The 13,125-nt window shown below is 43.3% G+C and overlaps 1 protein-coding gene across 1 annotated transcript in view; it reads left to right on the top strand.

The window, feature by feature from the left end:
• LOC126100209 (merlin) overlaps positions 1 to 13,125 on the top strand; it is a 170,593-nt gene that overhangs the window by 61,540 nt on the left and 95,928 nt on the right. Inside the window, exon 6 of the mRNA XM_049910771.1 lies at positions 4,156 to 4,262. Coding sequence (XP_049766728.1) covers positions 4,156 to 4,262 — 107 coding nt within the window. The remainder of the gene's footprint in view (positions 1 to 4,155; positions 4,263 to 13,125) is intronic.

Raw genomic sequence — 13,125 nt, 5'->3', positions numbered from 1 at the left:
ATGGCTCAGTTGTTACAGTCCAGAATTATGTTGGGTGACACTGGGGGTGCTCTTTTACTGCTGGCTCTTGGGGGTAATGGAAGGATAAGGAGTTTTTGAGGATATATTGTGAGAAATCTATCTGTGGACTACGTGTGGCAGATAGTGCCTGTTTGTGAAGGCCTTAGTGAGACATCCAGTGCACTGGGTAAGGAAACTCCAGTCACGGTACATGTGCTATCCACGAATAGTGAGACAAAACCGCAGTGATTTTTTTGGTGTGGAAGGAATGTGAGCTGTCAAAATGCAGGTACCTTTGATGGTCTGTTGGCTCATTAATGACAAAAGTATTGATAGAACCACCAGAGAGGTAGAGGTCATTGTTTAGGAAGATGGCACATTGGGCTGAGGAGGACCAGTGAAGCAAATGAGATAAACATGTAAACATTGTAGACATGAGGGTAGGATGTTTTGGTCAAGGGCATGAAGAAATGCTCAATGAACATGAGCCAGACAAGGGGTTTAGTGTTTTGGAAAGCTTGGGAGATTTTCTGTAGATGGTCTGCAAACAGATTGGAATAGGAAAATGCCATGTGAGTGCCTGTGACCACGCCAGGTTTGTTTGTAGATCTCCCTTTGAAAGAGAAGTAGTTATGTGTGAAGATGTAGTTAGATGTCTAAGGAATGAGGTTGTGGCTTGGAATCTGAAGACATTGGGATGGGGCAAGGAGAATGTTGGTATGTAGGACGTTTGCATAAGTAATAACAAGTAGAAATTTGGGTGGTAATAGGATGAGTATGGTTTAGAGTCATTGAAGAAAGTGGTTCACATCTTTAATATAGGAAGGCTAGGTTACATTCAGTTGGTAAGTGGTATCACTTGACAAAATCATTGGAAACAGTTCAATAGTGCACCCAGAATAATTGGGTATATAGATTTTGAGAAGCATGTAGAATGTGGGCATGAGGTTGATGGGTGGATTATTACCCTGATAACCCCCCCTCCCCCCACACACACGCACACACACTTATGTACATACATACATATTCATGATGGAGAAGGATTCGAATAAGAGATTCTGGAATGGGACTAAAGATTTAAAAAGGGATTATAGGTTATGCTGAACTTCTGGGATGGGATCAATATGGCAGAGCTTGTAGGTGAAGGAGACAGACAGATGGCATATTCCTCCTGTCAGTTAATTGCTGTGATTCATTATGATAGTGATGGAACCTTTGCCCCTGGTAAGGATGATTAAATCAAAGCCTGCTTTGAGGTTTTTCCTTTTGTTGTGAGGGTTGTGTTCTTAGAGAGAGACTGGGAAGGATTGTGATATGTTGCAGGTAAGGAATAACCAGGCATAGGTTAGGTGGAAGAGTGGGAAGGTCACATTTGGATGGTAGTATGAAATAGGAGAGGCAAGGTTCAGCATTGCAATTAATGTGTCTTTGGTTGAAGGTATTGGTAGCAAAAAAAGTGTTTCAGTTATAGCAATTGGGAGAAGAAGAGTAGGTCTTGGATGAGTCCATCATGATCAATCTTTGTGAGGGGCTGAAGGTGAGACCTCTGAATAGAGATGATACTTCTGCAGGATTGCTTGTTCTGGTGAATAGATTGAGAACTGTGTTTTAGTTTTGTTTAGGTTTTGGGATTTGTGGGATGTTAGGACACAGTTTTGAGATGTTGCTGATTATCTTCCAGTTGTTGAAGGGCAAGGTTTTCAATTTGGGAGATACGGTGTTGGTAGTTGGTGGTACACATTATCAGGGAGCAGAGGAGGTTCAGGGATGCCTTCATCATTGTGATTTGTTTCTGTAGCATCAGGTTAGTGAGGAATAGAACATGGCAGAATGTAAATCTTTGAAGCCCATTGTGAAATGAGAGGTGGTTTCCAGAAAGGGGAGTGTTATGGTTAGATTGTTGGGGGATTCGATGGTTTGGACAGCACACATTCTTTGTATGCTTCCCAATATCCTTCAACCCAGCAGTCCTGTATATTCATGCAGCTGCTTCTCTTTTCTCTAAACGTTTCTTTAGTTTTCCTATAGGCAACATTTATCTTTCCCATAGTCACTCATGGTTCTACAGCTTTGCATGTCTCCTCTAACTATTATTGCTTTGCCATTTTGCACTTAATGTTGGTCTCAATTTTTATACGTCTGTATTCCCTTTTGCCTGCTTCGTTTGTTGCATTTTTGTATTATCTCTTTTCCATGGCTGAATTCAGTATATTGTTTGTTATCCAAATTTTTCTATTGTGCCTTGTGTTTTTGTATGTTTGATCCTCTGCTGCCTTCACTATTTCATCTCTCGAAGTTATTCACTCACCATCTATTCTATTCCTTTCCCCTGTTTCACCCAGTCATTACCTAGTACTCCCTTCTAACTACTTGTTCTTTCTATTCATTCAAGCTCCATTTTGTTAATTTATTGTCTTTCTGAAATTTATTCAGTTTTAATCTGCAGCTGGTAACTAGTAAATTAAGTTCAGAGCCTAGATATGCCCCTGTTTGCAGTTTAAAACTGGTTTTGCAGTATCTTCTTGCTATCTGAAAACTTCAGGTATCCGCAGGTCTCTATTACATATACAACTTCTTTAATGAGCTTTGATGCAAAGCTTAAATTGTGCTCTGTGGTACTATAATATCTTTTCATCCACCCACTACAGTTTATATAATGTAAAAATGTCATTTTCTCATTATTTCTTGCAATTTGCCTGTGGCACAGTGTGTTTTAAGTTTAGTTTGTTTCATGATCAGCTAATATTGTATACATTACTCCACAGATAAAAAACAGAAATAATTGTTTATGATGAACCAAAATATCAAAAGTTTCTGTAGTATGTTGAGCTGCAAGTTTCCAAGTGATATGTTCTTGTTTGTTGAAATATTAATATTTTGTGTAACAGCATTTGCTAGATCCTATTAATGTGCTGATTCTTATTGCCCTACATACTTCCCTCATCCTATTAATGTGCTGATTCTTATTGCCCTACATACTTCCCTCTCAAAGAGTGGAAAATTATTGATAGTGCTCAACAGATTTTAATGTTTTATCCGTAGTTTAGACAAGGTGGCAGAGTACATTGGCCACTGCATCAGTATGATTTCATTGCATACATCTGTTTAGCTTATACTTTGTCTAATTGCTATTGTCTTCAGACAGTAGCAGATGATTCTTCGTAATGAAACTTCATTCATAAATGTCTGTTAATGTTCTTTTAACAATGTAGGAGAAGACAGATTGTTAGAATACTGGGGAAATGCAACCAGTCTACAAAAGAGATTACTCAACAGTCAACCACACAACCAGTTCTAGAATATTGCTCAATTGTGGAGGACCCGTACCAGATAGGACTAACAGGGGATATTGAATGAATGCAGAATAGGGCAGCATGAATGGTCACAGGTTTATTTAATCTGTGGGAGACGTCATAAATATACTGAAGGAACTGAAGCGGAAGACTGTTGCTGATATTCCTGCCTGGAGTTTCCATTGTTTTATTAATGTCCTTTTGTAATCTCATGTGTCATGCCATGTTTAACATATTTAAAATGCTCCCTGCACCTGAATTTGGGAATTCTATATCATATGCTTCTTTTCATTATTTTAAAAGTTTCTTGTCCTTTTCACGTACCTTTACGTGAAATTCAAGGATAGATTTCTGATTGATGATTAATTGTACACTCCAGTTAATGTAACACATTAAATAAAAAAAAATGAAAGACCTGTGACAAATGGGAAAGTTGTTACACAACTCTGGTCTCTCTCACTCAAAGGTCAAATTTCACTGTCTTAAAGTGCAATGGTCATTTCACTTCTGGATAGCATCATTCACATTTTACATGTCATAAACTGTTCTCAAGATAGCTATCATCTTAACCTTTGCTTATCATTTTTGCATATAAATGATAGACAAATGAAAGAGATTTTATTCTTCCAATGTTATTTAATTGTCTTCGAGATATATTTGCAAGCAATGCTGTGTAAAGTTAGAATAATAACCAGAGGAGAAGGAAAGAAATCTATCTTTTTAGGCAGTATATGGTGTTTTGATCAGATTTAATACCTTCCCATGGGGAAATTCCATTAATTGTATTTTACATTTGTGAGGTAATACATATCAATGTTAAATCTAAATTTTGTATGAGATGTTGACATATTTCTTTTGATAGATTTTAGATCTGTGTATTGGGAACCATGATCTATTTATGAGACGTAGGAAGCCCGATACTATGGAAGTACAACAAATGAAGGCCCAAGCTAAGGAAGAAAAGCTGAGGTAAGCATTTTTTGCGGTAATATTTGAGTTTGCAGAAAGTAAATTTTTAGTAATAGATATTTAGGTACCCTAATTTAAATTCAGGTTATTCCTTGGGTAACCTTGGAACTATGATAACCCCCTTTTATTGGAAAATATTGGTGTAATACTATATGGAAACTTCAGTACCATTTTTATGGCGCCTTCTGTGTAGGAGGAGGAAGCAGAACACTCTTTGCTAATGTTTTTTACTTCCAGCTGTGAAATCCCCAACGGTAATAAAGGGATGCAACTGAACATGATGGTCATTGTGTTTGTTTATTTCTCACAAGTGGCTAGTTTTTCAGTTATCAAACCATAGCCACTGATTTTCAGGACTGTGACTTACAAAGTCAGAAGTAAGATGACGGGAAACAACTATTCATCATTGTATTCCCTGGTACTCACAGCAGGTGACTCCCTCTCGACCTGAGGTCTGAGTTACCTGCCCTTCCTTTTTAACTTTCTCCTGCTGTCTCCAAGGAATGAACTAATAGTTTGAAATGCTAGGACAGTGTTATATCTTTTTTATGTGTCTATTGGCACTCAAAGATGTTAAAGTGGGAAAGACACCAGGGCCTTCAGAATTCATTCCGAATCCATCCTAAACTGTGATAAATGTACCAAAAAATGGCTAGTGGAGTTCTTTGCCAATATCATGATGAGTATGAGAATCCCCTATGAAATAAAAAAGCCCAACATCATCGCTGTCCTTAAGCCAGTAAAGCCAAGAAGTGAGCCAAAAAGCTATTGTTTGACAACTCTTCTTAGCTCAATATACAAGCTTTTTGAAAGAGTCATCTACAAAGAATCTCGGCCATAGTACTTGGAAAAATTCCAAGTGAACAAGTCAATTTTTGTCCAGAAAGAACCTGTACAGACCAGATTGTCATTCACAACCTAAATAGACACAGGCTTTCAAAAGAATTTTAAAGCTTCAACTGCATTTATAGATCTGTCAGTAGTCATACAGTGTGGAGACATGATATTCTGTACAAACTCATTCAAGTCATCCCATCCAGAAAAGCAGTCCAACTTATTAATAGCATTTTTGGCAGCAGGTCATTTTGGGTCATGCCGGGCAATAGGACAAGCTCTTCAAAGACGCTAAATGACCTCTGTATCTGTCCTCGTCCAACTGCTGTTTAATCTGCTGATATGCTTGAAATTAGATCACTTAATTTGATATGCTAATGACTGAGTGCTGGCAGCAGTACATTGAAATATTGGAGAAATGGGAGTCATCTTAGCATCTGATCTGGTGGTAATGGAGACTGAAAGCAGACTGCACCAAGGCAGAGATGGCGTGCTTTCATTTGCTCAACAGAGCAACAAATGGACAGTTTCAGGTCTATTTTGGTGATAGACTGCTTCACCGCAATCAGCATCCAAAATACCCAGGAGTTATGCTGGATCAGACACTGTCCTACAAGAAGCATCTGAAAAACACCACAGCGAAGATATGATGTAGGCACAATGCTCTACATAAGCTGTGTGGAGCAGCCTGGGGCTCTACTGCTGAAACTGTGCACACTTCAGCATTCAGACTGGTCTACTCTACTGCAGAATATGATTGAGCCGTATTCCACCCCCTAGCCTTCAAGAAAAACAGCTCTTGGCTGTGAGTTTGAACACATGCGAGGTAACCTGCAGCTCCCTGTCCCTCAAGTCATGGCTATCCTAGAAAGAAACCACCTTCAGTCAAGAGAACCAGCCATGGAACTGCTCATGCCTCTGTTCACCGTAACTGACTCATAAGAATGAGACAGGACAGAGGCTTGCACTCCAGATTGCCAGAACTTGTTCTACAGATTTACAGAAAACACTAGAGTCATGGCTCCCTCTCCCTCTATCCCATTGTCCTCCACCATGCGCGTGCGCCCACACGCCCCCCCCCCCCCCCCCCCCCACACACACACACACACACACACACACACACACACACACACACACTCTCCCTCTCTCACTCTCTCACTCTCCCTGTGTGTGTGTGTGGGGGGGGGGGGGGGGCGCACGCGCGTGGTAGAGGACAGTGGGCTAGAGAGAGAGAGAGAGAGAGAACAATTAATTTTGACAAAATAATTCAACTGAATAGATAAAAAAATCTGCTTACCAAGTGGCGGTAGAGCACAGACGTAAAAGGAGGTCATAATTAGGCAAGCTTTCGGAGCCAGTGGCTCCTCCTTCAGGCAGGAGGGTTGAAGGGGAAGGAAGAAGGGTAAAGGAAAAGGATTGGAGAGATGTCGGAAAAAGGGTATATTTTAGGGTAGTCACCCAGAACTGCAGGTCATGAGAGACTTACCAGGTGGGATTGAAAGGAAAGACTGACTGTTGGGGACTGCCCTGGATGAGATTTGAAAACCAGAGAGTTTAAAGGTGGAAGACAGGATAATATGCAAGACAGAGATTACTGCTTAAACATCTTGCACGAGTTAATAAGAGTGAAAAGCTAAGTGCATTGTAGTATGTAAGAGAGGTGGGAGAGGGCATTGAAAAATAGACTGGTAAGAAAATTGAAGATGTAGAAAGCTAAAATGGAGTGAAGATAGTAGTTGCTGTGAAGAGATGCTGAGGCGGAAGAAATTAACATAAATTAAGGCCAGGTGGAGGGCGAGAATAGAGTATATGTTGCAGCACTAGTTCCCAACTGCTAATTGTGAGAAACTGATGTCTGGGGGAAGAACCCAGATGGTGCATGCGGTGAAATAGGCACCAAGGTCACGATTGTCATGTTGTAGAGCATGCTCTGAAACAGGATATTTTGTGTTGCAATTATACACCCTCTGCTATGCCCATTCATCCTAACTGTTAATTTGGCGGTAGTCATACCAATGTAAAAGGCTGAATAATGTTTACATAACAACAGTTATATGAGCTGTCATTTCACAGGTGGCTCTCCCTTTGATAGCATATGTATATTTCGCCAGTTACAGGTCTGATATATGTGGTGGTAGGATGGTGCAAGTCTTGCAGTGGGAATAGTCACAGGGGTAGGGGCCATAGTGTAGGGTGATGGGTGCAGATGGAGCGTAGTGACTGACAAGAATATTGTGGAGATTGGGAGGGTGACAAAAAGCTATTCTAGGAATGGTGGGCAAAATCTCAGACAGAAAGAATCTCGTTTCAGGGCATGATTTTAAGAAGTCATGGCCTTTTCAAAGTATCTGATTAGTACTTTCCAGACCAGGATAATACTGAATGACCAGTAGTGTGCTCCGAAGTTGTTTTTTTGGAGGGATCAGCAGTACCAGTGTTGGACGTGATGGCCTGGGAAATCTGATTTTGAACTAGGCTGGTGGGGTAATTACGTACAGTGAAGGCTGAGGTGAAAATGGTGGTGTATTGCTGTAAAGAGTCTGCATCCAAACTGTTATGTCATCTCTTTGTCTCTTGCAGGCTTGTACCAAGGAAGCAAGGAGAGGATGTTGATTGGTGGCCAGTACCCTGCACGCATATATTAACTGGATTCTTTATTCATAAAAATATAAAATTACTTAATTCTACATTGGCGTTGTTGTACAAGCTCTTCTGTTCTAGTCCACTTTAGCCTCACTGATCGTGAAGTACAAAGTACACTATTTACACAATTTTGGTCACTATGGGCTGCCTGATTCTGAGCTAGCGGCAGACTCAATGACTCGCTGGTTGCAACAGTCTGGTCCGTGGCAGCAATCTAAATACTGGCAGCCGAGAGGGCATTGGTGGCATGTTACCTGCAAGTCTATTTTTTATTTTTGGTTTCTGTCGGATCTTCTGGCAACCTCTTTGCCGCATGGTGCTGGTGCCAGCTTATGCCAACACATTCCTCCCCCCCCCCCCCCCCCCGCCCCCCCCGCCCCCCCAAAAAAAATTAAAAAAAATTGCTGCACCGTTGTCATGTAGTGAGGCTGTGATTGACAATGGGGAGGAGGCAGTCACTGGACGTAGACGTGAGCCAGGAGCCATATGTGTGGAGGATGGCATACTCCTAACTGTACCCTGCCATCTGGCTTGTGAGGCAACAGGAACATCCTCTGGAAAACTGCTGCCAGGGCACACGTCCAGGCCTGAGGGCATGTGCTGGGTTGATGAAAGTGACGGTGATGGCAATGGCAATGGCGATGGCGGGTCCAGGTCCGTGGGATTGGCGAACAGGGTTAGTAAGGGCAATGGTGCATCATCGATCCGCTCCTCCTAGGGTGCCCTGGTGGCACCAGCAGGTGGCTGCAAAGGCCATGCAGTCCTGTGAAGCTGTGAATCTGGGGGGAGAAAATCATCCGAATCACAGGGCAAATGAAATGCTCGAATTTGATTCTGGAGGCGGCACTTCAAACCATTGGGACCTGCAATTAAATACACAGAAGAGCCAATGCTTTCCTGGATCATCCCTCTTTCCCAGTGCCCATAGTTTCCATAAACCCTAAAAAGAATGAGATAGCTTGGTGCAAAGTGATACTTGTGGACCATTGGCGGCACCGGATGCTGCAGTGGGTGTAACAAGTGTAGCAGTGTCCAATGGCATCAGCCATTCATAAGTTCTGCCGGTGATGGTCCGTCTCATGGGTGGGAGCAATAGGAGGCGAGAAAGAGTTGCGGTGCCTGTTCCCTTGTGTGGGTGGTGCAAAGCTTGGCGATCTGTTGCTTGAAAATGCCTGTGAACCATTCTGCTTCATCGTTGGACTGCGGGGAAACGGAGCACTTCTTAGATGATGAATGCCATTGCATTCACAAAACTCTTCAAAATTACGTGTGGTGGACTGCAGTCTGTTGTCCAACACAAGTACCTCGGGCAAACCTTTGATGGAAAATATGGAGGACAACACTTGAATGGTCCTATGTGACATGGTAGAATTTATAGGCACCGCAAATGGAAACTTGCTAAAAGAGTCTACCACTATGAGCCAAAGAGTGTTCCAAAATGGTCCTGCAAAGTCAATGTTCACTCCTTGACTTCGCGATTGAGTCTCGGTCCAAGCTGGAACGTCTGTGGCACAGCAGATTGGTTTTCTGCGCATGCACGACACTGTGTTGTCATCTGTTCAATGTGGGCATCCATGCCCTGTCAAGTACAATGTCGTCGCGCTAACTGTTTAGTGCGAATAATCCCCCAATGTCCTTGATGGAGCAATTGCAACACTTTGGGAATAAGCACACACGATTGTCCACTGCCATTTTGAACTAGAATCACACCTTGTTGTACCGAACGTTTATGCCGACGAGCAAAGTATCAGCGCACAGCTGATTTCTGGATACCGTTCAATGAATGAGGCCGAGAGGTGTCAATGTATTGCAGCAAAATCTTGAGATATGGGTCTGCATCTGCAGCATGGGCAATTTTTCTATAGTGTAAGGGAAAAGATTCCAGCAATTCAAAATCCTGATCAGAGTCTGGAGCAATCAGAAGACGAGATAGGGCATCTGCAGCCTTGCTTTACCACAGGTCTGTACACTATTTCATACCAATACTGTGAAAGCAACAAAGCCCAATGTTGCAATTTTTGAGCAGTGTATGCAGGAACTGGCTTTGACGGATGAAACGAGGACTGTGATGGCTTGTGATCTGTCGCTAAATGGAACTTGTGACCATACAAATAGTGATGGAATTATGTGACACTATACACAGTAATGAGAGCTTCTTTTTCAATCACCGAGTTTGAGTGAGCAATTTTGAGGCAAAAAAAATAAGCCTGTCTCGTGCATCAATTATGTGCGAAAGCACAGTGCAGATTCTGTATTAAACAACTGTCACAAGCAAAGGATTTTTGAGTTTCTGAAATGCATCTTGACAGTCTTTAGTCCACACAAAAAGCACATTTTTGTGACCCAAGCGACGCAACGGAGCCGCGATCTGAGCGGCATTCTGTATGAACCGAATGTAGTATGTCATGTTGCCTAGTACTGACTGCAGTTCAGACACATTGCAAGGAACAAGCAGGTCATGGATTTCAAGCAAATGAGATTAGAGGGGGTGCACACCATGACTGTTTATCACATGACCTAAATACTGTAGTTCAGTTTGAAAAAAGTCACACTTTTAGACGATATTTGAGTCCTGCTTCTGACAGGACTCGAAAAAGAGTACACAAATTGGCAATGTGTTCCTCTGGTGTACAACCTGAGATGACAATATCATAAAGGTAGTTTGAACAAAATGGCACTTTAGCAGTCAGCTATTCCAAGTAACTTTGAAAAATGGTGAAAGCGGAAGCACTGCCAAAACGCAAACACAAATACTTGAACATTCCTAAGTGTGTATTGGCAATAAACACTTTCTGTGACTCTCCGTCCAGTGGAATTTACAAGTGACATTACGCAAATCTATCTTAGAAAAGTAACATCCTGCACCAAATCTGTTCATAAGTTCTTGTGGGCAAGGTAAAAGATAAGTGTCAACTACTGTTTGTAGACTTGAAGTCAACATAAATGCAAATGTGACCAGAAGTCTTAGGCAACAAAACGAGAGGACTTGCCCATTGACTAGCTTGAATGGGAGGAATCAAACCATTACCTTGCAGTTCTTTCAATTCTGTGGCTACTTTGTCTCTTAAAGCAATTGGAACGGAGCGGGCCCGTAAAAACTTAGGCTGTGCTTTGCCTTTCAATGTAACATGCACTACAAAGTTATTTGCTTTTCCCATTCCTTCTGAAAATGGTTCAGGGAATTCTTTAAGCAAGCTAGCAACACTGTCTTTTGGATCAAAAGCTGATATGGAAAATATGTTGTCTTGGATGCTAAGGCCAAACAAATGAAAGGCATCTAAACTCAAAATGTACTCACTGTCTGTGGATTTCATCACAGTAAAATTCACTGTCCTAGTGTGATATTTGTGAGTGGCAGGCAAACAACCCTATCCAAGCACTGGAATTTCCTGTCTGTTGTAAGCAGTGAGGTGCTTGTTAGATTTAGAAAGGCATGGTGAGCCTAACTGTTCATTTGTGGCACAATTTAGCAAAGTTACTGCGGCACGTGTGTCTAACTGAAAGTTCACACGATGGCCAGCAGTTCATAAGGAGACAAATAGTTTGTTAGAATGTTGTTGCACAGTACTAGGGAGAGGAGGTGGCACAACCTTAATCATACTTTTGTCAGAACCTATTGTTTGTTTAGAAAATACAATGTTCAGTGCATGTGCATGAGCCTGTTTTTTATGGGAGTGGGCAAAATCGGCATTTTTGTGTTGCTGAAAACAAACTGTTTGGATGTGGCCTTGTTTTCAACACGTGTAACATGTTGCATTATGTGATGGGAAGTCCTGTATTTCATGGTGAGCAAAACCTCTAGGGCAAGACTTCACTAAATTCACAGGTCTGTTTACCTGTCTACATGTCTGTCCGCGCAGCTACGTACTCGCTCGTTGTTGTGGCTGCTTGGGGCGGTCGTGAACAAGGGGGTGAAATGACCTCTGCCATCCAGTCTGTGGCAGCGATCTGAATAGTGGCAGCCGAGAGGGTGTTTGTGGTGTATTGCCTGCAAGTCTGTTTTTGGCCTCTGTTGATCTTCTCGCAGTCTCTTTGCTACACGGTGTGCTGGCGCCAGCTTACACCAGCACACAAACAAATACGTTTGCCTCAAATGCCAAGGCTCTGTGGGGGGCAAATTTTAAATGGAAAGGATGGCAACTGTCAAAATGTAAGTACTGTTGTTTGTTAGTAGGTTTAAAGTGTGTAGCTGGCATTTGGTGAGGATGAGATCAGCATCAAAGAAAGTGGCACAGGATTTGGAATGGGACCTTGTGAAATTAATTGGGAGGAGGTATTCAGAGATTCTAGGTATTTTAACGGATCAGTCTCACTCACCGAAGATGTCATCGGTGTATCTTAACCAGACCAGGTGCTGAAGACATATGGATCCGAGGAAAGCTCCCTCTAAGTGATCCATGAAAAAGTCAGCATAGGAAGGAGCCATCCTGGTTCCCATGGCCGTACCCCTGACCTGTTTGTATGACTGCCCCTCAAATGTGAAGTACACTCCTGGAAATGGAAAAAAGAACACATTGACACCGGTGTGTCAGACCCACCATACTTGCTCCGGACACTGCGAGAGGGCTGTACAAGCAATGATCACACGCACGGCACAGCGGACACACCAGGAACCGCGGTGTTGGCCGTCGAATGGCGCTAGCTGCGCAGCATTTGTGCACCGCCGCCGTCAGTGTCAGCCAGTTTGCCGTGGCATACGGAGCTCCATCGCAGTCTTTAACACTGGTAGCATGCCGCGACAGCATGGACGTGAACCGTATGTGCAGTTGACGGACTTTGAGCGAGGCCGTATAGTGGGCATGCGGGAGGCCGGGTGGACGTACCGCCGAATTGCTCAACACGTGGGGCGTGAGGTCTCCACAGTACATCGATGTTGTCGCCAGTGGTTGGCGGAAGGTGCACGTGCCCGTCGACCTGGGACCAGACCGCAGCGACGCACGGATGCACGCCAAGAACGTAGGATCCTACGCAGTGCCGTAGGGGACCGCACCGCCACTTCCCAGCAAATTAGGGACACTGTTGCTCCTGGGGTATCGGCGAGGACCATTCGCAACCGTCTCCATGAAGCTGGGCTACGGTCCCGCACACCGTTAGGCCGTCTTCCGCTCACGCCCCAACATCGTGCAGCCCGCCTCCAGTGGTGTCGCGACAGGCGTGAATGAAGGGACGAATGGAGACGTGTCATCTTCAGCGATGAGAGACGCTTCTGCCTTGGTGCCAATGATGGTCGTATGCGTGTTTGGCGCCGTGCAGGTGAGCGCCACAATCAGGACTGCATACGACCGAGGCACACAGGGCCGACACCCGGCATCATGGTGTGGGGAGCGATCTCCTACACTGGCCGTACACCACTGGTGATCGTCAAGGGGACACTGAATAGTGCACG

Source organism: Schistocerca cancellata, chromosome 9 (assembly GCF_023864275.1).
Source record: "Schistocerca cancellata isolate TAMUIC-IGC-003103 chromosome 9, iqSchCanc2.1, whole genome shotgun sequence".
In the NCBI taxonomy this organism is placed as follows: Eukaryota; Metazoa; Arthropoda; class Insecta; order Orthoptera; family Acrididae; genus Schistocerca; species Schistocerca cancellata.
Note: the sequence above shows the minus strand (reverse complement) of the source record. Positions and strands in the feature narration are given on the sequence as shown.